The sequence below is a fragment of the Gopherus evgoodei genome, chromosome 6 (assembly GCF_007399415.2).
Source record: "Gopherus evgoodei ecotype Sinaloan lineage chromosome 6, rGopEvg1_v1.p, whole genome shotgun sequence".
Classification (NCBI taxonomy): Eukaryota; Metazoa; Chordata; order Testudines; family Testudinidae; genus Gopherus; species Gopherus evgoodei.
The window spans coordinates 48,577,626-48,602,397 of record NC_044327.1 but is presented as its reverse complement, the minus strand read 5'-3'; the positions used below and the strand labels follow the sequence as shown (position 1 = coordinate 48,602,397).

Here is a 24,772-nt window from a genome sequence, read left to right as displayed (position 1 = left end):
CCAATTTTTTTACACAATTAATCATGGTGTAATGCTAAATTATTCAAGAGCAATTTCACTGTCCATCTTCAGACAATTTGTTGCTACAATTTACATATTGGATGAAACGTGAGAATCTTTTTGGTCATACAGAATCATGTGCTCTCTTGTAAAGATAGAAACTTTATTACTAATTTATGTTTTGGAATACGAAGTGTGTGTTATACATATGAAAGAAAGATCCCAAGTACTTCAATCAATGCTGGAGCACTTGTATTCAAAACAACATTTTTCATATTTTGGACACATCTATGATTACTCCATATTGTGAAGATAGAATAAGTAACAATCAATAACAAATTGGATTAGAACCCTTCAATATGCTGTGTTATTTTGGGAAGATATCTCAATGGACAAATATCAAGAAACTAATTGCAGCTATTACACTGCAAAATAACAATGCAAGAAATTGGCTGCATGCCTAGAATCTTAAGCATCACAGAATGGAACAAACTTGTCTGTACATTTGATTAGACTAGAAAGGTTAACTCACTCAGCAAATAATTCTCTTGATATAGATTACAAACTGCGTTCACCTTGGAGCACACTAATACAATTCCATTGCAGCTATGGGTTACTTCTGACAGTACCCAATAAGAGTTCTGAATTATTTAGGATGCTCTAACTAGAGTTGTACATCCCAGTGGCAAACTGTTCTCCCAAGTATATCATCATGAGGGCTTGTTTGTGGTTGCTGAAACTGACTTGCACAAGTTTAAAAAAAAACAACACATTAATTGAAACAGATGAATACCGGGCATCTGATATGACTGATATGCAGTATGTAGGAAATTATCCTGATTGGAGCCTTTAGATGAGGGTGACCAGCTGTCCCGATTTTGTAGGGATGGCCCTGTTTTTTTTTTTGTATGTTTTTTTTTTAATATAAGCTCCTATTACCTCTCACCTCCATCCCGATTTTTCACACTTGCTGTCTGGTCACCCTACTTTAGATGCCATTGCGATATGAACAGGAATAACTTTAAAATGCAGTCTCTGGTGAGATATTTGAGAGAACAGAGTCTTCAAAGCACAGGCAAATTTTATTTTTCCTTTTGATAATGCTGCTTTCCTAGGACAATGGTTCTGACACTTGAAAAGCATACACTCACTTCTGCATGGAAGTATCTACAACGACTGGGCAGTTTGCATCAACCACTATATCGATGGCAACTATTTATTCTTCTGGTTAACATTTTTAATTTTGTTTTAAACGAAGCCCTAACATCGTTGTAAAATGCGCCCTCCATGTCTCGGGGCAAACACAACGTTAATAAAGATCCCCTTTGGGAACTTTGTTTTCTAGGCAGAGCGGAGAAGGCAGCAGTCCCGGCCTGCCCATCAGAGCCTGCCAGCACCTCCTCTTCAAGCTCCGGCTCCCAGAGCTGAGAGAATCATGGGAGGGTCCGGCTTCCTGTTTGTCTAATGAAAGTCAGGTTCAGCCTTGCAGGTTGCGGAGAAAAGCTGGAGTACGGGACCTTCAGATGAAGAGCGCGCCCGCTGTGCTTGTTACTTCTCCTGTCGCGGGGCGCTGTCACATTGCTTGGGACACTAGGTGCCCGAAGTCAGCAGACGCGGCCACGTCCGCAGCACAGGGCTGTACGCAGGCGCTGGCAGGGCTGCTCGCCGCCCGCCGGGAAGGGTACGTACCGCCGCTTGCAGCGGCCCACAGGCCAGTCGGTGCCTAGCCCAGCGAGGGAGAGAAGGGCTGCGCCCGCAGCAGCAAGCGGGACCCTGGCACGGAGCGAGGCGAGGGTGTAGGCTGGAGCGGGCGGTCCATAGTTACACTGGTCGGGGGGGGAAGCCGCTAGCAGCCCCAGCAATACCTCCGCCTATCTCCTTTAAGATGAACAGGTGACACAAAGCAAGAGACGTCATAAATGGTGAAAGCGCGCGGGAAACTATATTCTGCGTCCATGATTGGCCAAGAGAATAAAACAACATCGCGCGCCAAACTCCGCAACCCTCCCTGCCTCTTTACACCCCACCATAACGCCACGATGGCCCCGCCTCCTTCCTTCAGCGGCCCAATCAGCACCCGACCAGCTCCTTCAGAAAGGCGCCGCTAGCGCAGGGCGGAGCATCGCTTGGCTCGCCGCCGCTGGCCCGCGATCCCAAGAAGTTTCGAATTCTGTTGCCGGAGAGCTCGCTAGCCAACGGCGAGGCCGGGAAGTTACCTAGCCCCGCCCACATCCCGCCCCCTTGGGCGTGACTGGCCATTTTCTCACAGGTGATTGCCTGGACTTGGCTGTCACTCCGTTATGTATCAACGAGATTCGGTGATTGGTTCCGCCCAGGCGCGAAATGTAACGCGGGAAAATCTTGGGCTCGGCAGGGGCCGGGCTACCTGCAGGTTCGGAGGGGTCGCGGCGGCGGCGGTTCGGGTTCTCTTGTGACCGAGGCCACGTTGTGCAGCCGACACCGCCGCAAACGAGAGAAGTGCAGGTGCAGCCATGGCCGGCGGTCGCCGCTGACACGGCGCGTCTGCAGGTCGGCGGCTGGAGCGGGAGTGGAGACACTGAGACCCAGAGAGAACCGGCCGGCGATGAGTGGCTGAGGCGGATCGGGCGGCTGTAGGGTGAGATCTCCGCGCCCGGGAGGGCGGGCCTGAGCCGCCACGGAGATTGCCCGCCCCGCTGCCTGCGAGGGGCTCGCGATGGCGGAGAGGCCGCCCCCGGTGATTTTCTGCCAGGACTCCCCGAAGCGTGTCTTAGTCTCCGTTATCAAAACCACCCCGATTAAACCATCCCGGGGGGGCGAGGAGCCGGCACCCGCCGCGCCTGTCCCCACCAGCCCCGGCTTCAGTGACTTCATGGTGTATCCCTGGCGCTGGGGGGAAAACGCGCACAACGTGACCCTCAGCCCCAGTAGCGCCACCGCTCCCTCCTCAGTCCAGCAGCCTCGAGTGGGGGTGGTCAGAACCTCTAGCGGGGAGGATGAGGAGGCGGGCAGCCCAGATAGCGGCGGCGGCGGCAGCCACCTGAAGGTGAGTCCGGAGGGAGCATGCCAGGGAGCTGGGCACGATGGGGTTAAACCAGTAACCATAGGAGCTTTGGGCCAGAGCGGGGATGGAGGAGGCGCTGCCGCCGCGGGGCCCTGGTGGGAATTGCGAAGGGCGGGCGCCGAGTGTCGGTCGGGTTTAAAGGGTGACTCTCTGGCCACCACCCCCGATTTCAAGTTAAGTCACTTCCGGGCGCGGTTCGTGCGCCGGTGACGACACATTCGCGCGCAAAAATGATACCCGCCCTGTGCTCGGTTGCTGTTTGCCTGTGTCACATGTTGGCTAGGGAGGGCGCGACAGTGCTCTGGCTCCGCTCCTGTGCGCAGGCGCGCTGCGGAATGTCCGCCTGTAAGCCATGGGTTCGGCCGGGGGCGGGGCTCGGAGCAGAGCTGCGGGGAACGTGGGCCGGTGACTTGACGCCCCCTCTGTAAGCTGGGTATGGGGGTCGTTACAGTGGTAGAATTTCACCTGTTAGCAACACGTGGCCCATTGCAGCCTTTGCAGTGCAGGCCTGCCCCGTACGGTGCCTCCCTACAGATGCTCCGTGAGACGCCAGCTGTTCTCGCTGATTCCAGACCACATGCTCAGCTTCCAAGTAAAAATGCTTCTCCAAACTGCCGACCCAACAAAGCCAGCCCAGCCCTGACAGTCTAGCTGTGCTCCTTACTTCCCACCCCCAGCCTCCCCTTAGGCTGGGGATCCTTTAGCAGCCGCCCACTTCCCAGACACCCAATAGATACTTCCCACCCCCAGCCTTGGTAACAACTGAATCTGTATGGAAGCTAATAATCTCTGTTGTACTGCAACCCGTGTGAAGTGTGAGGAGGTAATTTTGTCGCATTCAAACTTCCTCTCAACTCCTGCTTGCAATTGGTGGAATGTAGATATTTAAATACACGATCCTTCTACAAATCAGCTGTCTGGCTGAGTTCTTTCAAGAGTCAGCCCCCTCTAAAACAATCTTTTATGTCCTAGTGTTAAAATAGGAATCCTCCAAAGTGGGCATTACTAAAAATGTGGATTACAGTGATAATGTAAATAGCAACTTAGCTGAGTTGTATAAATCTCAGAACAATGCATTCCAAGACTTACCCATCCTGGCTAATAGCCATTTATGGACTTAACCACCATGAATTTTTCCAGTTCTCTTTTAAACGCTGTTATAGTCCCAGCCTTCACAACCTCCTCGGGTAAGGAGTTCCACAAGTTGACTGTGCATTGTGTGAAGAAGAACTTCCTTGTATTTGTTTTAATACAAATGCTGTTGCCTGGACCTGAAGTTTAAAAATGTGCTCAAATCAATCTGTCAGCTAAAAGGACTATGCATGATGTGGTAGTTCTTTCATTTTCACAAGTGGAGCTGTTCAGTCTTGATAAATGTTGCCTGTTTTGTTATGCGCTAACTGATCCAAAGTTGGAATGGCCTTGATACTTTCAATAATAATTTCATGCTGTCAGTAGTAGGGAAAGGGAGACATTTAGCAGGCGGGGACTCTCAATCCTGATGCTCCCTGAGATAGGAGCTAGATAATTAGTCTGATATATTTTAAAGGTTACAAAAAGTTTTTTCCAAAATATTCTAGATCATACGATAGTCTTCCCTCTGCCAAGATGATAGTGCTGTGCAAGTAGATTTCATCGTGGGAGATGAAATCAGTGATGGTTTTTATTTACGCTATATTTATCAAGAGTACTCAAGTAGTGCACAGGCAATCCTCTTTTTCAGGAATCTAAGCCAAACACCAATACCTGGTTCCCAGGGAGCAATTCTGTCCCAAGAATTTACTTACCTTAGAGACTAAGGAAGAGAGCAGATTGTGCTGCTGCTTGCAGTGGCTACCCCAAAAAGAAACTATATCACAGAATTAAAAACAATGTAACATTTAGTTGAAAACTGAACAGAGCTCATACACAGTGAACTTTTTTTTTAACTATGTAATAGGGCCATCTGGTGACTCCTACCATAACATACTTTAGGGTGCCAGATATTCGCAGACTTCAGATTTGCTGTGCTCTCATGTCGTTCTTATTTTTAAACAATTGTTCATGGGTGTTCAGACAAACCATTCAAGAGTTAATGTTAAATCTGTGTAATCCCTTTTAAACTGGAGCTTTGTGATTAAATTTTTTACAGGAAAAAATAGTTGCTGTGGATTTAAATTTCTTGATGTGCTTCTTTTAATGCTTGGTGAATAATTATGATGGAGGAAAATAAAAGCTATTAAACAACTGTATTTTCCTGATGTGTTGGTACATATTTACTTTCTTGAAAGAAAGTAGTTCCTGTTTAGAAAAGCTTCCCTTGGACTGAATCATTTGTGTCCACAGGTACTATATTGATATTTTTTTAAACAAACTGTGCAGTTTCTTAAGAGTGTGGGTTTTTTAATAGGATGGTATTAGACGTGGCCGACCAAGAGCAGACACAGTGCGAGATCTAATAAGTGAGGGAGAGCATTCATCCAGCCGAATCCGTTGTAACATCTGCAACAGGGTGTTTCCACGAGAGAAATCTTTACAAGCACACAAAAGAACTCACACTGGTAAGTGAAAGGAATGTAATGTTGTGCACAGAAAACATTTATCTAGTAGTTAAGATTTTAGCTTGGAACTTTTCATTCTTACCATTAGTATTCTGGTCTAGTTATTGAATGGACTACTTTTTTTCCCTGAGGCCTGTTAGTGTGGTCAAAAATTCAAAAAAATGTCATCTTTGTATAACTGCTTGTGTTTATACTGGAGTAATTGTGGCAGAGCAACCAGCATTGTTATGGTAAAAAGAAACATTTAGAGAGGTTTCCCTCTGCTCTAGTTACATGTTACACTTAGGCCATGTCTACATCTAAAATTTTGCAGCGCTGGTTGTTACAGCTGTATTAGTACAGCTGTATAGGGCCAGCGCTGCAGAGTGGCCACACTTACAGCAACCAGCGCTGCAAGTGGTGTTAGATGTGGCCACACTGCAGCGCTGTTGGGCGGCTTCAAGGGGGGTTCGGGGAACGCGAGAGCAAACCGGGAAAGGAGACCAGCTTCGCTGCGGTTTGCTCTCGCGTTCCCCGAACCACCCTGCAAACCGCAGGGAAGGAGACCTGCTTGCTCGGGGAACGCGAGAGCAAACCGCGGGGAAGGAGACCAGCTTCGCCGCGGTTTGCTCTCGCGTTCCCCGAACCACCCTGCAAACCGCAGGGAAGGAGACCTGCTTGCTCGGGGAACACGAGAGCAAACCGGGGAAGGAGACCAGCTTCGCCGCGGTTTGCTCTCGCGTTCCCCGAACCACCCTGCAAACCGCAGGGAAGGAGACCTGCTTGCTCGGGGGTTCGGGGAACGCGAGAGCAAACCGGGAAAGGAGACCAGCTTCGCTGCGGTTTGCTCTCGCGTTCCCCGAACCACCCTGCAAACTGCAGGGAAGGAGACATGCTTGTTCGGGGAACGCGAGAGCAAACCGGGGAAGGAGACCAGCTTCGCCGCGGTTTGCTCTCGCGTTCCCGGAACCACCCAGCAAACCTCAGGGAAGGAGACCTGCTTGCTCGGGGTTCGGGGAACGCGAGAGCAAACCGGGGAAGGAGACCAGCTTCGCCGCGGTTTGCTCTCGCGTTCCCGGAACCACCCAGCAAACCTCAGGGAAGGAGACCTGCTTGCTCGGGGTTCGGGGAACGCGAGAGCAAGCTGGGGAAGGAGACCAGTTTGATTACCAGAGGCTTCCTCAGGTATGCTGGGATACCTGCTTATTCCACGGAGGTCAAGAAAAGCGCTGGTAAGTGTCTATACTTGATTACCAGTGCTGGATCACCAGCGCTGGATCCTCTACACCCGAGACAAAACGGGAGTACGGCCAGCGCTGCAAACAGGGAGTTGCAGCGCTGGTGGTGCCCTGCAGATGTGTACGCCTCCTAAGTTGCAGCGCTGTAACTCCCTCACCAGCGCTGCAACTTTCTGATGTAGACAAGCCCATAGTAACTGAAAAAGACAGAGTAGTGTTTTTTTTTTCTTTTTTTCTTAGTTTTATTCTATATATCTGACAGTACTTTTCACTTTCTTTTCTCTGTTTCCCTCTTGTGTGGGTCTTTCACACAACAATGGAAGGGTGAGTGCAGAGAAGGAAAATGTTAATAAATCTAAAAATTGTTGGGAGCTTTAGGCCAGCTATATTTTAAGCTTAATTTTTTTGACTAGCTTTAAATAGACCCTGCCCACTCATTTTCTTCATTACCATCCCTTCTTTTTGTATTTATTTGATGCTGAAATATGTTTCTGGCTTAAATTTAAGGATAAAATCTCTTCCTATGATTAGTTATTTAATAATTATGAAGTTAACATGCATTTAGATTAAGGGAGATCAGTTTTGTTTTTGTTTTTAAACTTTCTTTATCTAGATGCTCTATTTTGCTCAGCTCTAGCTATTAGGAGGAAAAAACTGCTGACTATCTTAACACAGACCTTTGACCACATGACTAGCACCTAACTGCATCTTTTTTGGGAAAAATAATGTGTGTTACAGAAAAATGGCTAATTTTTTGCTAAAACATTATGCATTGACAAACTGGACCCATCTTGCTTTTGAAAAGTGAGATTCATTTTTCCCTTAGAATAATTGAACAGATTTCTTATATACATGACATTGTATTCTGCAATAAAATGTCACAATACTTGATAATACCTCCGAAATAACTTGCGTCCTGTGGTCTATTTTTCTGGATCAAATAAGGCAATTCTGCCTGCCAGTATTAAACACCAATTTCTCTATTCTGTTTTGGTCACACACAAGATGTCCTTGTATTTCATTTTCCTTGCTAATGTTAAACTTCCATCCCTGAAGTGCTAACCACTTCAGATTGTCTTGATGGAAAACTCGTTGGGTAAGATTTATCCTTGGTGATGACACTTCATTGACTAGTATAGATTTACTACAATACTAGATTTGGCCAGTTACATCTCACAAAAAGACTGTTTGCCCATTTTATTTACTGTTGAATTTTCACTGTAGAACAGGAAGGCAGAAATTATTAGCTGTATTTATTATTTGCACATTTGTCTTCAGCTCACCTAATATTCTGCCTCTAAATCCTGATGTCCTTTCTTAGGCAAACTCCCCTTGACTTTAGTGGTAGTTTGCCTGTATAACTGAAGGTCTTAACACTTTTCTGTGCACAGCAGACAGCAAATAGCTGGGAAGAGAAGACATTCTGAAGTTCTTTTTGCAATCTTCCTGGAACTGCCTAGCTATTGGGGCTCTGTAAAGGGTAGCATGAGTAGCGCATAGCATGAGCATACAGCTCTGCCCCCCAGAGCACTGCTTTACCGCATTACTGCGAACCCGTGTTATATCGGGGTAGAGATGTATGTGACTCACTAACATTGGACTTCATTACTATTCGCATTAGAACTGCATTGTGGTGGTGAACCTTGCCCTGCTTCAGATTTGATTGTGGAGGTTTAGGGGAAACAATGCTACAGTCCAAAGTTGTATTTCCTGCCTCTCCAAAACCTCTAGCAGCTACTACTAAGCAGTCATATGGCAACCCAACCAATGGTAGAATGGCTCCAAAAAGGCTTCTGTCCTTTAACATGAGTAGCATATTGCTAACCCCATTCACACATCACTCCCTCCAAATCCATATCAAGCTCTTGCTTCTGTGTGAGTCCAGGAAATACTGCGCAACCCCTTTTTCTCTTAGGACTTAGGCTCAGATCCCCAAAGGTATTTAGACTCCTAACTTCCATTGTAATCAGAGCCTTATTTCTGAAATATTAGCAATCGGTTTTTTTGGCCAATTTTGCGTCTTGTATTTGTTGAGTATCACCTAGTGGTAGAATTGTGAACTGTCCTACAGATTTAGAACATAACTTCAAACAAGTGCCGTCCTTCATGTACTAGACAACAGGGGCTGCTCCAGCCTCTTCCCAGTGCGGGGTTGAGGTGGGCTAGAATGAAAGTTGGGAGGGCAGGGGGCCCTATATGTGCTATGGGCACACATGCTTATTTTTTAACAAAACACAATTTAAGTGCAGGTTATCCTCAGAAGGGGAATAAATATATATACAGATTGGTTTTAAACTTCATCTATAGTAGCTCACTTGTGCAACATTTATTTCCAGAAAACCAATAGGAAAAATAATTAAGCCAATAAAATAAACAAATGCAAACTTCTGGAGAAAAATCACTGGTTAAATAATATTAATAGCTAATTACCTTAAATTGGAGAAAGTACTGTATTATATTTTAAAATTTAACCATTTGCACATGGCAGATTAAGATATTTGGAGACTCAGAGCCATGATACAAAAACTCAATCTGGAGCAGGAGGGCCTCAGTGTGAGAAAGAGGTAACTGAGCACATAGGTGCTATAGAAGGCATTACCTGGACAGCTTCTGCTCTGTGCTCAATCTTTAGTGGCAGTGGGGAGGGGCGGGGGGAATGGATGCTGGGTCTATGTGGCTCCTGAGCCCCAGCTAGTTTGCAAACCAAAGTGGTGTTTGCTTGAGCCGGAGCATGTGCAGCTGCAGCAGGCAGGGAGCCACACTCTGGGGATGTGAACCAGAGGGAGGAAGCAGGGGTGCCATTTCAGATTTGTGGTGATTTCAGATTTGTGGTGGTGCGGGGGCAACTTTTACTCTGATTCCAGTTGCTGCTTAGACACCTGAAAACTCTAGGCTGTTTGGGGTTGTTTTTTTTTTTTGGGAGGCGGGGGGAGATCACATAAAATAACTGATAGGAGGACTGTATCTAATTACTATTTTAAAAAAAAGACACAAATTAAAGCCATATTTTCAGTTTATATGTAAGTTTAGACCAATCAGGAGATAATACAGCGAGATAATCCCAAACCTTGAGGTATAAATTTGAGCCGAAACACAAGTTAGATGATCTGAACTCTGTCTTTAGTAGAGATAGAGGAAATATGCTTATTTTCTTTAACAGACATACCCTATGTTACCGCTATTATCTATTCTCTCTCTTAGTCAATCTTTTCCTCCACTAAAAACATTTACTTAATTTTAACATGATTTTCCCCCTCTTTTTATTTTTCTAATTATTTTGGCATTTATCTTTACCAGTCATGATCATGTACACCTCTACCCCGATATAACGCGGTCCTTGGGAGCCAAAATATCTTACTGTGTTATAAGTGAAACTGTTTTATATAAGGTAGAGAAGGCTGTGCCTCCCTAAACAGCCTGGCCCCACCCACTATCCAACCCACCACTTACTTCTGCCCCCGTCTGACCTCTCAGAATGCCTGACCCATCCAACTCCCCCTTGCTCCTTGTCCCTTCTCCATCCTGGGAGACCCTCAGCCCCTTATCCAATCCCCTGGCCCGGCACCCTTAACATGCCACTCAGAGCAATGTGTCAGAGCCGTCCCTAGAGGGATACAGGGCCTGGGACAAACCAGCCTCCCCACTAGTCTCCTCACTGTCCACCCAGCGCTCCCACCTGCCTGGCTGCCGCTCACCTCCTCTCCACGCCTACCTGTCCGCCACTTGCCTCCTCATCATCTGTCCGGCGCACCTCTGCCTGACAGCCTTTCTCTGTCTTCCTGCCCACATTCCTCTTCAGCCCCCGCCTGCCGCTCACCTCCCCATTCGCCTCCTCACCCCACTTGCCTGCCCTCCTCCCACCCAGACACGCTGATCTGCCAGAGTGTGCAGCTCCGCCCCCCCAAATCACTGCTTTACTGCGTTACTGCGAACCCAGGTTATATTGGGTCGCCATTATATTGGGGTAGAGGTATGTGACTCACTAACACTGGACTCCATTACTAGTAGTATCAGACTTGGAACTGCATTTATTTTCATACGCATTAAGTTACTTTACAAATATAATTAAAAATACAAATTGAAAATAAGTGACCATCTGCACAGTGTTTAAAGTTTTTTAGCTAATTTTTTTAAAATTTGTACTACTAAAGTGAATATAAGCTAAACGTACATTCTAGAAGGACACTCACTTGTTTGTACCACTTTAAATAATTAATGACAAAGCACAATATGGTAAAAGTAATGATAATTACTCCAGCCAGGACAGGCTAGTTATTTTAGAACTCACTACTCAAAGAATTAAATTTAAGCATAAGAGAAATAAAATTGTGAAATGCACTGTCCAGTCAAAAAACTAACAGTACTGTAATCCTTAATGAACTTTGAAAGAATAAAATGACTGAATATAGGTGCGTTTTGACAGGAAGTACCAAGAGATACTCCTACTACATACATGTGTATGTGAGAGTATGTGTTGGAAGAAGTGTATGGGAGATTGTGTGCACCTGAGTGTGTCAGTGCCCTGTCTCTTTAAGCCAAGCACTCAAGAGCCTGAACAATTGTTCAGTGCAGCAGCTGCAGCTCCCACACCTGAGCCAGAGGCACCAGCACAGACAGGTTCCCTATTTCCCCCAGCTCAGCGGAACCCACTCAGGCACAGCCACCTCTAACATTGGGCAAGCTCCCACAGCATCCTGCCAGCCATGGATCAGCTTCCCAAAGAAAGGCAGACTGCAGCCAAGACAGCAGCTGGGTGGCTGGAGATTGCTGGCTGCTGGCCAGGTGCCCAGTTCCGAGAAGGGTGAGGGAGCTAAGCCAAATTTTGAAGTGGCTCTAGCCTCCACAAGCCCTCCAGCCCTACCCCTGCTAGACAAAAATTAAATTGGTCACCCCATAATATAAACATCCGTTGTGCTTATTATCCAAGAGGATTTCTGCATTTTACCACAACATAATCACTTCTGCTGTATTAGGGACACTCATATCTCCCTTCTGTCTGAAAATTACTTACCTGTTGTTATAAGTAACACCTAAGATTGTTGCAACTGAAAGTTGAGAGAATATTTTTCTCTGTCGCTGTTTACTTTGTGTTAACTCAGTTTATTATTCCTTTGTATTGTCACTTTGTTTCTCATTTGTGTGGGTTTTTTCACATAGTAACATGGGAAAGGCTGTGTAAATTGCAAAATATCACTGTAAAAGTCCAATCGTTAAGAAAATTAGGGGACATGTAGCACCTAAGACTACTTAAACACGTATCAGAGGGTAGCCGTGTTAGTCTGGATCTGTAAAAGCAGCAAAGAATCCTGTGGCACCTTATAGACTAACAGAGGTTTTGGAGCATGAGCTTTCGTGGGTGAATACCCACTTCTTCAGATGCATCTGAAGAAGTGGGTATTCACCCACGAAAGCTCATGCTCCAAAACCTCTGTTAGTCTATAAGGTGCCACAGGATTCTTTGCTACTTAAACACGAACTCAACTGACTAAATTTCAATTTGATGTCCTTGTGAAAGTGGATTTTTGCAGTTTCTGGGCTACAATTCTTTCCACAAAGGATGTGTTTTTTCATGATTGATTTAGGGGATCCTCAGCAGAAGCACTGAGTCATGAACCATCACTAGATGGTGTCCAGACTTTTTGAATTTATAACTCTTAAAATTCTACACAATTTTTTTTTTTTAGGTGAAAGGCCTTATTTGTGTGACTATCCAGATTGTGGGAAAGCCTTTGTTCAGAGTGGGCAGCTCAAAACACACCAACGTCTTCACACAGGAGAAAAGCCTTTTGTCTGCTCAGAAAATGGTAAGCAGAGTGTGGGCAAGTTTGGCTATAGTATTAGTACTACCATCCACATGTGCCCTAGGTCTCAATTTTAGATACTCTTTTAAAAAGCGGGAAAATAAATCTGTGTGCAACCACATAAACATTTGTCAGTTTAAAAGCAAAGTTCTTAAAAGTATAACTAAAGTTTTTGATTATAGGGCATTCTATGCTGAATCGAATCCAGATTTTAGAGAGGAAGAAAGTTAATTTAATAATGACAGTTTTTTTTTTTTAATTTTGGGCTTACGTGTTGGACAACTGCTTTTTCTTGATTATTGTCTTTGATTTTTTATTAAGGATGTTTAAGCAGATTCACACATGCAAACCGTCATTGCCCCAAGCATCCCTATGCAAGACTGAAGAGAGAAGAACCCACAGGCAGACTGAGTAAAAAACAAACGGCTGACAATAAAGCTGTTGCTGACTGGCTAGCAAAGTAAGTTCTCTTAAGCTGTGACCATCTAGAATGATTTATTAAGATGCTGAGAGCACTGATTTTTGAAATGTCAGTAGAAGCCAAAATCTTTTACACTCATGGTGTTTTGTCATCTCAGACTATTTTTAAATTCCTCTTGAATTACAATACTTTAATACAGCTTTTTATGTGAAACAATTTTTAAAGACTCATTATGTCTCTAGGTCGTATTTAGCTTGCAGTTCTTAAATGTATTGATTTCTTCACAGCTATGCCATGAGAAAGTTAATCTAGCAAAGGTTAATCCATAGAGCCTTTGAGAGAATTAAAATGATCAGTATCAGAAACTGACTTAGTACCTTTCACTGGTACAACCACCCCAAGTCAAACTTCAAGGCACTTCTCGTGACCGTTTCTCAGAAAGTTCTTAATATTCCCTCCATGGTTACACAGATGTCTCATTTTGATGAATGTACTACTACATGCTCTATAAAAGCATTGGACTCTAAAGATGATACAACACACTTCCTCTGTTCATTTTCTCTTCAGGTTGAATGATTCAGCTGTTCCCTAGTGTGCTATTTGTTTAAATTCCAGAAGTTAGAATTAACTTCTCTAGTGGTACTTACTTCAGCTTTCTCTCTCATTGGGATGGATTTTTGCCTTCTCATCTGTTCTCCCTTCTCTATACGATTTGCCCTTTGTGTGGCTCTGTGCTTACAGCAGAAGCTGTTAATACAGTGCTGTGCTTTAGTGCTGCAGTGTTCATGCTGTTAAATACTCATGCACGAGGGAAGCTGGTGGTAGGTGTAATAAGAGTTGACTGACTTGAGAGAGAGGTCTTGCAGTGGACTGGGACTTGAGATTTGAATTCTGTTCCTGACTGCCACTGACTTCTAAGCTAGTAATTTAATCTTAGTTTCTGAGACATTAAAGTTTCTATCTGTAAAATGTGGATAACGGTACTCTCTATCTCCCTGACTTTGGAACAGCATACATAAGGTTGTGTGGATTCTCCATTGCTGGCAACTTTTAAATCAAGATTGAGTGTTTTTTTCTAAAAGAAACTAGTTCAAATAGGAACTATTTCAGGGAAGTTCTCTGGCCTGTGTTTATTAAGGAGATCAGACTAAATTATCACAGTGGTCCTTCCAGGCCTTAGAATCTATGATGGAGGTTTGGGAACAACATGTAGAAGGATTTGCATTGTAGAGGTCAAATGGTATTCAGCAAACTGTCCTCACACACATCATCTTCCTGAGGTGGAAAGCTTTGTTTGTTTAAATGCTACAAAATAAGGACTAAGAAATTAGCAATTGGAATGAAATGAATGATCCAATCATGTTTTAAGATTCTAGTTTGGAAGATTGTCAGCTTTCAATGAAACTTGTTGTGCAAGCTGGAGGATGCTTATAAAATATGTAAAACTTTGACCTCACAGATATTGGGAGACTAGAGAGCAGCGCACTCCTACTTTGAAAAGCAAAACAGCTCAGAAAGCTGACCAGGAACAGCAAGATCCCATGGAGTATCTTCAGTCCGATGAAGAGGATGAGGAGGAAAAAAATAGTGCTCCCTCCGCTGCCCGCCGTCGCCTTCAGGAGCAGCGTGAACGCCTGCATGGTGCACTAGCTCTTATTGAGCTTGCAAACCTGGCTGGAGCACCAATGCGACAGTAGCATAGGAACTGAATCTGCCAGTATATAAAATGTACTGCCTGGTGGTACTTAACCAGTTAGATCCTGGGCATAAGCTAAGCACCTTATTTGCTTATCATAGGCTGCTATTCTGTAGAATTCATGAAGAATGTTGTTGCCCCACAAGATGGGGTGAGAGAATTGCACTTTTTTGTATGGTAAAAGATAGATGTGATGTTTTTAAGTATTTTGTAAATATGGGACTGCACAATGCAGGGTTGACAAATTGCATATTGTGGAAAGTTAAGATTTTTTGCAAGGTTAATTCATTCATTTGAAGCAGTTCTCACAGGAAGCACTTTCTGAACATAATGCTGTATGAATAGAATTGTACAGGTAACAGGGAGGATTATTTATCTGACTATTTAAACAAAATTACATTTAGTATGTTTGATAATACTGTAATAAGCAATGATGCAACCAAGTCTTTAATGGCAATATATTTTGCATAGTATTACTGAGAAGAGGGCAAAAGTTCTAACTTGAGGCGGGGAAGAAACTGGTTATGTAGAAACTGAGAGTTCAGGATCTTCACTGTGACTGCCTATAGCATGAGACTGACTTTGCTATCTTATTTTAGACTTGAGATTTCAGTAGAATCTCTTGATCTGAGTAGCACTTGTTATTCCTAGCACATGCTGTTGGGAACTTTTGCACATTGTCGGGCTTATTTGAAAATGAATGATTTGCCTTGCAAAGTCTAGACATAAAGGTAACAATTGGTAGTATTTCTCAGATGTTTTGGACCCTGTAATGAGATTTGGCACTTGTTTTGTTAATAAAGTGGGTATTTACAGGGTGGTATTGATTTGTAGTAAACTATTTAGAAATCTTATTAGCTAACACTACGTTTTAAAGTTCTGCTTTTATATGAATATTAGCAAATAGAAGCCTCCATATTCTTTTTTTAATTGCATAAAGCCACCTTATTGCTTTACTTCAGGATAAGATGTCAAGTTTGTGTTCACTAAGTGTAGTACAGCTATCAGTTAAACACTGCAGAAGAATATTTGCTGTTCAACTAGAAACTAGGCTTCCAGAGATAGTTGTAAGTGTGTTTAAATTGTGTGGTTTCATATCTTTCCCAAATAAATGAAGTTACAGAACACGGCTTAATGATCTCAAGCACAAACCGAAAAGCAAGTTTAGCAGCACATCCTCATCACCTCATGTTTTATATTGGTTTTATCTGACTTACAATACAACAGGCTTGTCTCATGGTCTTATTTTGCCTTTCTTTTGAGCAGCATATAACCAGAGATGCATAATATACTAACAGATAATAAATTTGGTGAATTGGGCATGCTCCTGAATTTTTTTTAATGTTAGGCTGTTGGTTTAGTGCCTATTAACAACAAATCCAGTTATCTTCAAGTTTGACCTGCTTCTGTAGTTCATAACATTACCCAGGCTATAGACTCCTCCCTCTTATCACAACACAACCAGAAAATATAGATGTGAAGGGGAGCTATTTTTCCTGTTAGTGTGAGAGGGAGGGAAAAGTACTTAAGACTTGAGTAATTTTTTTTTAAAACTGATTAGATGAGGACAGATGTTTCAGAAATCTAACATGATTACAGCAGAGAATGCTACTCTTGAATTCAGTTTTTCTAATAACTGATGCCTATAATGGCATGAATTTTATTAACCTGGTACATGTTTAGAATTGAGTTGGTGCACTTAACTAAACAGTGGTCAGAGAGATTCTAATTTTTAAGTAGTGGTGATTTTTTAGATTTGCCAATGTAGTTCTTGATTTCTTGTGTTCATTTCCTTAATTATCTGGCCTCAAACTTTAAAAAAAAAAAATAAAAAAAATGTAAAGCAAAGTGCTCTTCTGTGGCCATTTGGGACATTCTGACTACATACAACTACTTGACAATTCCAAGACAGTAGCTGTAAAACCCCTAAGACTAACAGTGTTGGGCCCTAATCTTTCAAGTGGCTAGACATGGGCAGACCCCCATGCATGCCCACATGGAGCAACACTGACTTTATAGGCACTCCATGTGGACAAAGGGATCTGTTAGCAGCCAGTTGCAGAATCAGAGCCATGTATTGGGGGCAAGGAGGAGAACCTATTTCCACAATCAATTGTAATAGGTTCAACACATTTACAGTACTGGAAGAAACTTTCTACAAACTATTCAATACACTGAATTGGATGTAACTAGACACATTCAAACAGCTTAACCTGTTTTGTGTACATTATACATTTTGGGAAAATACCAACTAATTGTTTGAGGTTTTGAAGACTGCTTTTGGAGTATTTAATGTAATTTTGAAGTGTTCTGTGCTGCATAAATGTCAGTTGTAGTTTGGCATGACTTAACAGCAAAAGAGTAAAAGTGCTGTAATTTTCATAGGTGCTCCAAATAAAAGTTGGTTTAATTTGAAGTTTAAAATGTAAGTGTTAGTGGTAATTTTTGATGATTTTTCAACTGTACTGTGTCAAGCTAGTTGCTCTTGACTCCCACAGTTCAATCACTTTATGACTGTTCCTTGACCCTTTAAAAGGGTTTATTGGCCTGACCAGTACACTGTTGTAGGAAAAAAAAAAATACTTTTGCTGTTTACATCCTAATCTCTTAACTTGAAATCGGTTTCTGAACCTTATTACGGCACTTGATGATTTCAAGATAGTTCACTTGAATAAGAATCCTGTTTGGAGTAATTACGGTAGCCCAAAATGAATAAACATGGCAATAATACATTTTCTTGAAGTAGTCCACACTAGTGAAGTGTTCTACTTCATGACCACCAATTCAGTTTGCAGTTGATCCTCTGTTCATTTTCAAATTCTTATTCTTTGTCAGACATGGTAGGTGTGAAAGAGTTTCAGTATCTTAGATTAAGGTACACTGTGGGCATTTGCAAACTAATGATATGCAACTGGAATTGTCATGCAACATTGTCCAGAATACTTAAGTGGCAAGACTGGTTAATAACACAAGCTATAGCTTCATCAGACTTCTATATTTGGCTCTCTGAGGGGACAAAATGGGTAAATAAAAGCATTGCTTAAGGAAAATTAAATATTTCCTAAAGATAATTCCCTCTCCTGCATGAGTAGGAGGAAAGTTCATGTTACCTTGAAGTGACTTTTTGTGAGTTATTAGCAAGGATGTCAATTGGCATGGAACCTACCCAACAGGAATTGAATGGCGGTCACAGAAGAAACTGATAGTAACCATTCCTATGCACTACTGATCAAAGCCATAGCTGAAACAATTACCAGAAATGAACAATCTGCTTAGCTTTCTTACATGGGGGCAGAACCTACCTAAAAGTCTAACCCTGGAATTTGTGTACATTCATTTTCTAACAGGTGCTCTTTTGTGAGAATTTTGCATTACTATACAACAGGCTGTCCAAATACTGTACAGGAAATTGCAGAATTGAGTCTTCTTTGCATGACAATACTATGTAAAGAGCTCCATGTAAGCTCAAAAGCTTGTCTCTCACAAAAAAATTGGTTTAATAAAGAGATAGTAACTCACCAACTTTCTCTCTAGTACCACTTAATCACATTTGTGATGGTACTGATACAATTTAGCTTTATCAAATACTTTGTGGAGGAAAGAGTGCATGTAGATGACCAGAGCAGTATATGAATGTACTCAGCATCAGTATTCATATACCAGCACCACAATAGAGAAGATTTCCTCCATATCAAATGAGCAAGAATGAAAGCCAAGAGGACTTGAAGATTTTGATTAAGTGTAATATATATGTTACACAATGAAAGTGGCCTGTGCAGTTATACTGGGGATCAGTTTGGAAATGCAGAACGATGGCCTTCTGAAATAAAAAGGCTTTAGAACTAAGACAAGAGCAGCCTACTGTAAGGAAAGTCTGTTTCTGCAAACCTGGCCTCTATTCACCTGTACTTTGAGGCAACTGGTAGTATCACTGCTTTATTACATTAAAGATGATAAATGTTTGAGATAAATCAAAACTGTAATCTCTGCTCAGTGAGATGACCCTTTTTTTTAAAAAAAAGGTTGAAATTGCTCATTACACACATTCTAATATGTTTAATTACTTTTTTGGATACTTAAAAGTATCTTTAAGAAGTATGATCTTATCTACCATGAGAAAGTTGCACTGTTTTGTCATAAATCTGAATTAATCTGGTGCAAAGCCCCATGAAATACTCATTTCAGTCTGAGTAGTTATTTCTGATTTAACTTAGACAAGAAATAAACTTTCACTAAACTGCACTGTGTCCACATGCTGCCTTGGTTTAACTAAATCAGTTTAAAAACACACCTTAAGCTAAATGGGTGCAACTCTTGTGTAGAGAAAGCCTAAATATTCAATCATTGCTTTTCAAATTCTTTATATTTAATTCATGTTCAACACTGGTGAATATCTACATAGTATATATTTCTAGCCACTTCATTCTTCATAAAAAATAAAATTGTTTATATGCATCACGTGGGGCAATTACTAAACTCTAGATCTGAACGTCCTTTTCTATTTTTTTTTAAATCATACCTACAGGCCCCCTGCTTACATGCACCTTTATGTGCATTTCACACAAACGTACGAGTGAATATGTATCTTTGAGAGAGAGGAAGGCAAAGAAGCCCACCTGCCTGGGACGCAGGAGGAAACCAATCAGCTCGTGTCAGTCACCCCAGTGCTGAGCCAGGACTGATGAGGTGCTTGCTAGTCAATCTACCCATTTTTTCCACGCGACAGCCTACGAGCTGGAGCTGCTGTTCTGAGCACCTCCCTGCTGCGGGGCTCCATCCACTCAGGGGCTCAGCCTGAACCCGTGCAGCGCACCTGAACGATGAGACCTTGAGCCCGAGCGCGCCCTGCCCCAGCCACACGCCGCCGAGGTTTCAGCAGGAGAGAGACAGAGGCAGCAGCGAGGCGCCCCGCTGAGCAGGGAGGGAGGGGACTGACTGGGCACGATCTCTTCCTGTTTCGCTGCCTTGGTGCTGAGGAGGGAGGGGCTGGGGCGGCCGCACTTGCCCTGGGTGCTGCTGCGGGGTGGGCATGTCCCGGGACGCGGCTCGCCGCTTTCCAGTGCCTGGGTTTTGCTGTTTGTGGCACAGGCACGTTGCACGTACGAGGAGATGAGCGCTAGGCAAGCCGAGGAGGAGCCTGCTGCGGCCCATCCGCCGCTGCCCAGGCTGCTTTCCGCCTTCTTCTATGGAACCTGCTCTTTCCTCATCGTCCTGGTGAACAAGACCGTGCTGACCACTTACCGGTGAGACAAGGGGCCAGGACTCAGGTCCCTCTGTCCGGCTCCTCCCCAGCTTCACTTCCCGAGTTCCCCCCTCCCCGGAAAACGCCACTCACGCACACGCGCAATTTGCCAGCTGCAAAAGGAATATTTATGTTGGGGCTGGCCCTGAATCCTCCAAAGTGAGCGCCGGATCCAACCCCAATGCCAGGTCCTGCCACCTTCCCTTTCCCCACCCCCGGACTCCGTTAGTTCTCCGTCCTGTTTGCAAATCCGTGGGTAGGAATAGCCATTTTTGGAGGGGCCTGAGGAAGGGTTAAAGGTGTGTGCACCAAAACATATGTATAACGAGGGTTACAGTTACACTTCCTTAGTTCAGGGTGTGCTGGCTCACTGGATAACTTGCTGTGGTGCAGACACCAGGTACCTACACTTTACAGGCTCACTTTCATCCTCAAGGATCTCAAAGTGTACATAAGGACCATAAGTGAAATAATGGAGCCATAGCTCTGGTGAAGGGCAGAGGCAACCATCCAGTGAAATGCACTACTGTGGAGGGGGGAAACATACTTGTATATAGAGAAATATATGAAGATTTTACTTATATGCCAGACAACTCTGCCTGTTTTAATGGGAGACACCAACATCCAGGGTCCCCATAGATTATGTAATCTAATTGGCCACCTACATCATCTGTGTCTAATGCTGGTTCCGTACAGAGGATAAATCAGCAGTAAATTACACGTGCTATGTTGATGAAAGTTTATGTTCTTTGATTTTCACCTGTAAAACAGTGTTGGTCAAGTGATTCAATTCAAAGGTTGTCTTATCAAGGAATCTCTAGAGTTGCAAAGGAAACACTTTTTCCATTGCAAAGTAGGTTGGTTTACAATATCCATACAGTCAAACAATGTTCATAGTAATGTTTTCATCACTGTGAACGATGTCTATAATTTTGAGTACAATGGTGTAGTTGTGATGCTGACAGAGCAGGTGCCAGCTTGTGCCCAGGCTTCACTGAACGCTTACAAATGCATAGCTCGAAACCAGTCTTGTTTACCTGTGTGTTAACATCATCAAAATAGATATTAGATATTAAGTTGATAAGATATTAGATGTTTTGTGTTTATACTTCATAAAATGCTTGTAGGATGCTGCATGTATTGATCTCTTTTATAATCTTTATAGCCCATAGTGTAAAGCTATATTGAGTGCTTGCACCTCTGTAATTGTGTATCTCAACAAACCGGAAAAGAAGCATTGTTTAAGGTAAAGTGCTCGCCCTGCATACAAGAATGATCCATTGAAAGCCATTGACATATTCTGTAGCATCAGAGACTTTGATGATTGCATTCCTAACTGCCTCCCAGAAGAAAAGAACTCATCCCATCAGTTTTGGGCTCTGGAGAGGAGGGGATAAAAATGTCTGACAAGGAGAAATTGAATCTCTTGTATGCTATCTGGACTCTGAGTGGCAAGGATTCCTAAACGTAAGTATAGCGATCCCCATGCCGTTTAGCATGGGTTAGCCCTGAAAAAAGACATTTTGCATTGACCAATCACTACAACACTGTCATTCTTAAGATTTAGACTGCAACTCATTTGTGTTATATGCTTGCTTGCTTGTTTTAATCTGTAAATAACTCTTATTTCTTTTTCTTAATAACCCTTTAGTTAGTTTATTACAGAGTTGTCTACAAGGGTTGTCTTGGTGTGAGATCTAAGATACCAATTGTTCTGGGATAAGTGACCAGTCTCTTGGGACTGGGAGCAACCTGAATATTTTGTGCTTTTTGGTGTAAGTGACCATTTATCACTAAATCCAGCTTGCCTGGGTGGCAAGATAGACTGGAGAGCCTAAGGGGACTGTCTGTGACTCCATGGTAAGACAGTTATAGTGATTCAGGAGTTCACATTTTTTACTGGGCTGGTAAAATCTAATTGTAGAACATACCACCAGTTTGGAATGTGTGCCCTGTTTCTGACAGTCTGCCCTGAGTTAAGCTCTCACAGTCATGAGCCACTCCAGACAGCCTGACAATAGTAATAGACTTATAAGTGGTCAAGCACTCACTGAAACTGACATTTACAAAGATCAGGCAGGGGAGTGGTTAATCCAGGGGTCGGCAACCTCTGGCACGTGGCTCACCAGGGTAAGCCCCCTGGCTGGCCGGGCCAGTTTGTTTACCTGCCGCGTCCACAAGTTTGGCCAATCGCGGCTCCCACTGGCCGCAATTCGCCACTCCAGGCCAATTGGGGCTGGATGGAAGAATTTTTTGATGTGCTGCATTTTAAGGTACAGTAACTACACACTTAAAGTCTTCCTGGTTAACGTTGTTTCATTGCTGATCAGTTAGGGAACATGCTCGTTGAAAATTACGCAATGCTCCCTTATAAGGTTATTTGGCAGCCGCCTGCTTTGTCCATTGCTTGCAGGAAGAGCAATCTGTTGCAGCTAGCAGGTGGGGGCTTGGAACCAGGGTGGACCAGGAGCCCCCCATCAACTCCTCGCTCCCCTAAGTTCCCTGTGTGGCAGCCGCCCAGCAGGCTATCAATTGCCTCCCGTTCAGCTGTCCCTCCCCCAGCTGCCATGTGCTGCTCCTGCCCTGTGCCTTGGAGCTGCTCCCGGGAGCCTCCTGCTTGCTGTGCAGGGAGGGAGAGAGAGGGGGGGCTAATGTCAGGTGTCCCCCTCCCCCCTACTCCTGTCCCCTGCTTACCCCTTCTCCATATAGAGCAGGGTGGGGACATGACAGGGCTCAGGACAGAGAGAGCTTGCTGGCCACAGCTGCTGTCTCAACTTCCTGATATACTTAAAAAGGCAATATACTTAGAGTGGTGTCAGCATACTTAAAGGGGCAATGCACATATCTCTCTCTCTCTCCCACACACAGGGTATGTGTGTCTGTCTCTGTCTGCCATGGTGTCTTCCCTCCCTCCATTCGTGCTGCGGTGTAGAGTATGAGGCTACATTAACAATAATGTGTTAACCCTTGAGGGCTCAGCCAAATGCTAGTTCATTATTTAGGACTAAGGCATTCCCTGGGAAATATCCCACCCTCTTTCACATTCTGACTTCACCACCTCAACCAAACTTCACAATCATCATTGCTGTGTACAGTATTAAATTGTTTAAAACTTGTACTCTGTGTGTGTGTGCTGGAACCTAACCTCGCCCCCCTTTATATTAATTCTTATGAGGAAATTGGATTCACTTAACATCGTTTCACTTGAAGTCACATTTTTCAGGACATAACTAGGTTAACTGAGGAGTTACTGTATACAAAGGAAAACAGTTGTAAAACTAAAAATAGACTTCTATTAAATTAATAATAAACAAAAGATATTACATCTTTTGGCTTGAAACAATAATCACATTCAGTCACAGTCCTCTTGGCCAGATGTTACTTCTGGGATTCCTCACCCTTAGCTAAAGAATATTACTGTCTTTACAGAGCCCAATCTCTCCCTTTTAACTTATTTATTCCAGTCTTTATCAGAAGCTAGAAAAGAAGGTATACAATTTCTCCTGCATTTGCTAAAAGGAAATGCTGTTTGAAACATACATATGGTCTATTACGTGTGTCATAAACAGATAGTCAAGGGTTAATAGAACAGAAGTACTTCATGTCTCTTTTGCCTGTAAAGGGTTACATTCAATGAGCCTGGCTATCACCTGACCAGAGGACCAATCAGGGGACAGGATACTTTCAAATCTTGCAGGAGGGAAGTTTGTGTGTGTGCTGTTAGATTTTGGTTGTTGTTCACTCTGGGGGCTCAGAGGGACAAGACGTGCAACCAGATTTCTCTCCAGTCTCTCTGATACAGGCTCCTATAAGTTCAGAATAGTGAGTACTAAGTAGATAAGGCGAGTTAGGTTATGTTTGTTTTCTTTATTTGCAAATGTATATTTGGCTGGAAGAAGTTCAAATTTGTATTTTGCTGAAAGGATTTTAATGTGTACTTGTATACTTAGGCTGGGAGGGTATTCCCATGTCTATAGCTAAAAGACCCTGTACCTATTCCATCTTAGATTTACAAGGATAATTTTTACTGTTTTTCCTTCTTTAATTAAAAGTTTTCCTTGTTTAAGAACCTGATTGTTTTTTTATTCTGGTGAGACCCCAGGGGACTGGGTCTGGATCCACCAGGGAATTGATGGGGAGAAAGGAGGAGAGAGGTTATTTTCTCTCTGTGTTAGGATTACTTTCTCTCTCAGGGAGAGTCTGGGAGGGGGAGAGAGAAGGAGAGGGGAAGGTGGATTTTCCTCTCTGTTTCAAGATTCAAGGAGTTTGAATCACAGTAATCTTCCAGAGTAACCCAGGGAGGGGAAGCCTGGGAGAGGCAATGGTGAGGGAAAGAGTTTACTTTCCTTATGTTAAGATCCAGAGGGACTGGGTCTTGGGGGTCCCCGGGCAAGGTTTTGGGGGGACGAGAGTGTACCAGGAACTGGAATTCCTGGTTGGTGGCAGTGCTAGAAGTACTAAGCTGGTAGTTGAGTTAGTAATCCATCAGTAAATATCCTGTCTCTTCCATTCCCTATTTCCAGAATCTCATCTCTATTTCCCAGTGATTTTATCTCTTTTGGACCTCCTTGACCCTCTGTTTATATTATGGTTGGAGTATAGTTATGACATTCTTCCTGCTCTGTTCAGATTGTTTCTACTGCTAACAGTACAGTCCTGGTCCGAGGTCACTCGGCTGAGAAAGGTACTTCCTAGTACTTGTTCAGTGGTGCTGTAACAGTTTTTCACAACCTCTGTGATTCATAATCACATTGTCATGGAGTGCTGGACACTGGATACCTGCAGTTAGAAAGCTTGCCAAGAAATCAGATG

The 24,772-nt window shown here is 43.5% G+C and overlaps 2 protein-coding genes across 3 annotated transcripts in view; both read left to right on the top strand.

The window, feature by feature from the left end:
* The first annotated feature begins 2,489 nt into the window (after positions 1-2,489).
* On the top strand, positions 2,490-16,546 carry ZNF367 (zinc finger protein 367). The gene is made up of 5 exons (XM_030567477.1): positions 2,490-3,025; positions 5,433-5,583; positions 12,485-12,604; positions 12,923-13,061; positions 14,482-16,546. The coding sequence occupies exons 1-5, from the start codon at positions 2,696-2,698 to the stop codon at positions 14,717-14,719; spliced, it is 978 nt and encodes a 325-aa protein (XP_030423337.1). The 5' UTR covers positions 2,490-2,695; the 3' UTR covers positions 14,720-16,546.
* Positions 16,547-19,184: 2,638 nt separating this feature from the next.
* SLC35D2 (solute carrier family 35 member D2) overlaps positions 19,185-24,772 on the top strand; it is a 34,483-nt gene continuing 28,895 nt past the window's right edge. For both annotated transcript variants that reach the window (XM_030567310.1, XM_030567309.1), the window contains exon 1: positions 19,185-19,961. In XM_030567310.1, coding sequence (XP_030423170.1) covers positions 19,828-19,961 — 134 coding nt within the window. In that variant the 5' untranslated portion in view covers positions 19,185-19,827. The remainder of the gene's footprint in view (positions 19,962-24,772) is intronic.

Excerpts from the sequence above, each read along its gene's own strand:
- ZNF367 (XM_030567477.1), top strand. The coding sequence starts at position 2,696 with ATGGCGGAGAGGCCGCCCCCGGTGATTTTCTGCCAGGACTCCCCGAAG. Across the intron at positions 3,026-5,432 it reads GCGGCGGCAGCCACCTGAAG|GATGGTATTAGACGTGGCCG; the intron begins GTGAGTCCGGAG and ends GTTTTTTAATAG. Across the intron at positions 13,062-14,481 it reads GTTGCTGACTGGCTAGCAAA|ATATTGGGAGACTAGAGAGC; the intron begins GTAAGTTCTCTT and ends TTGACCTCACAG.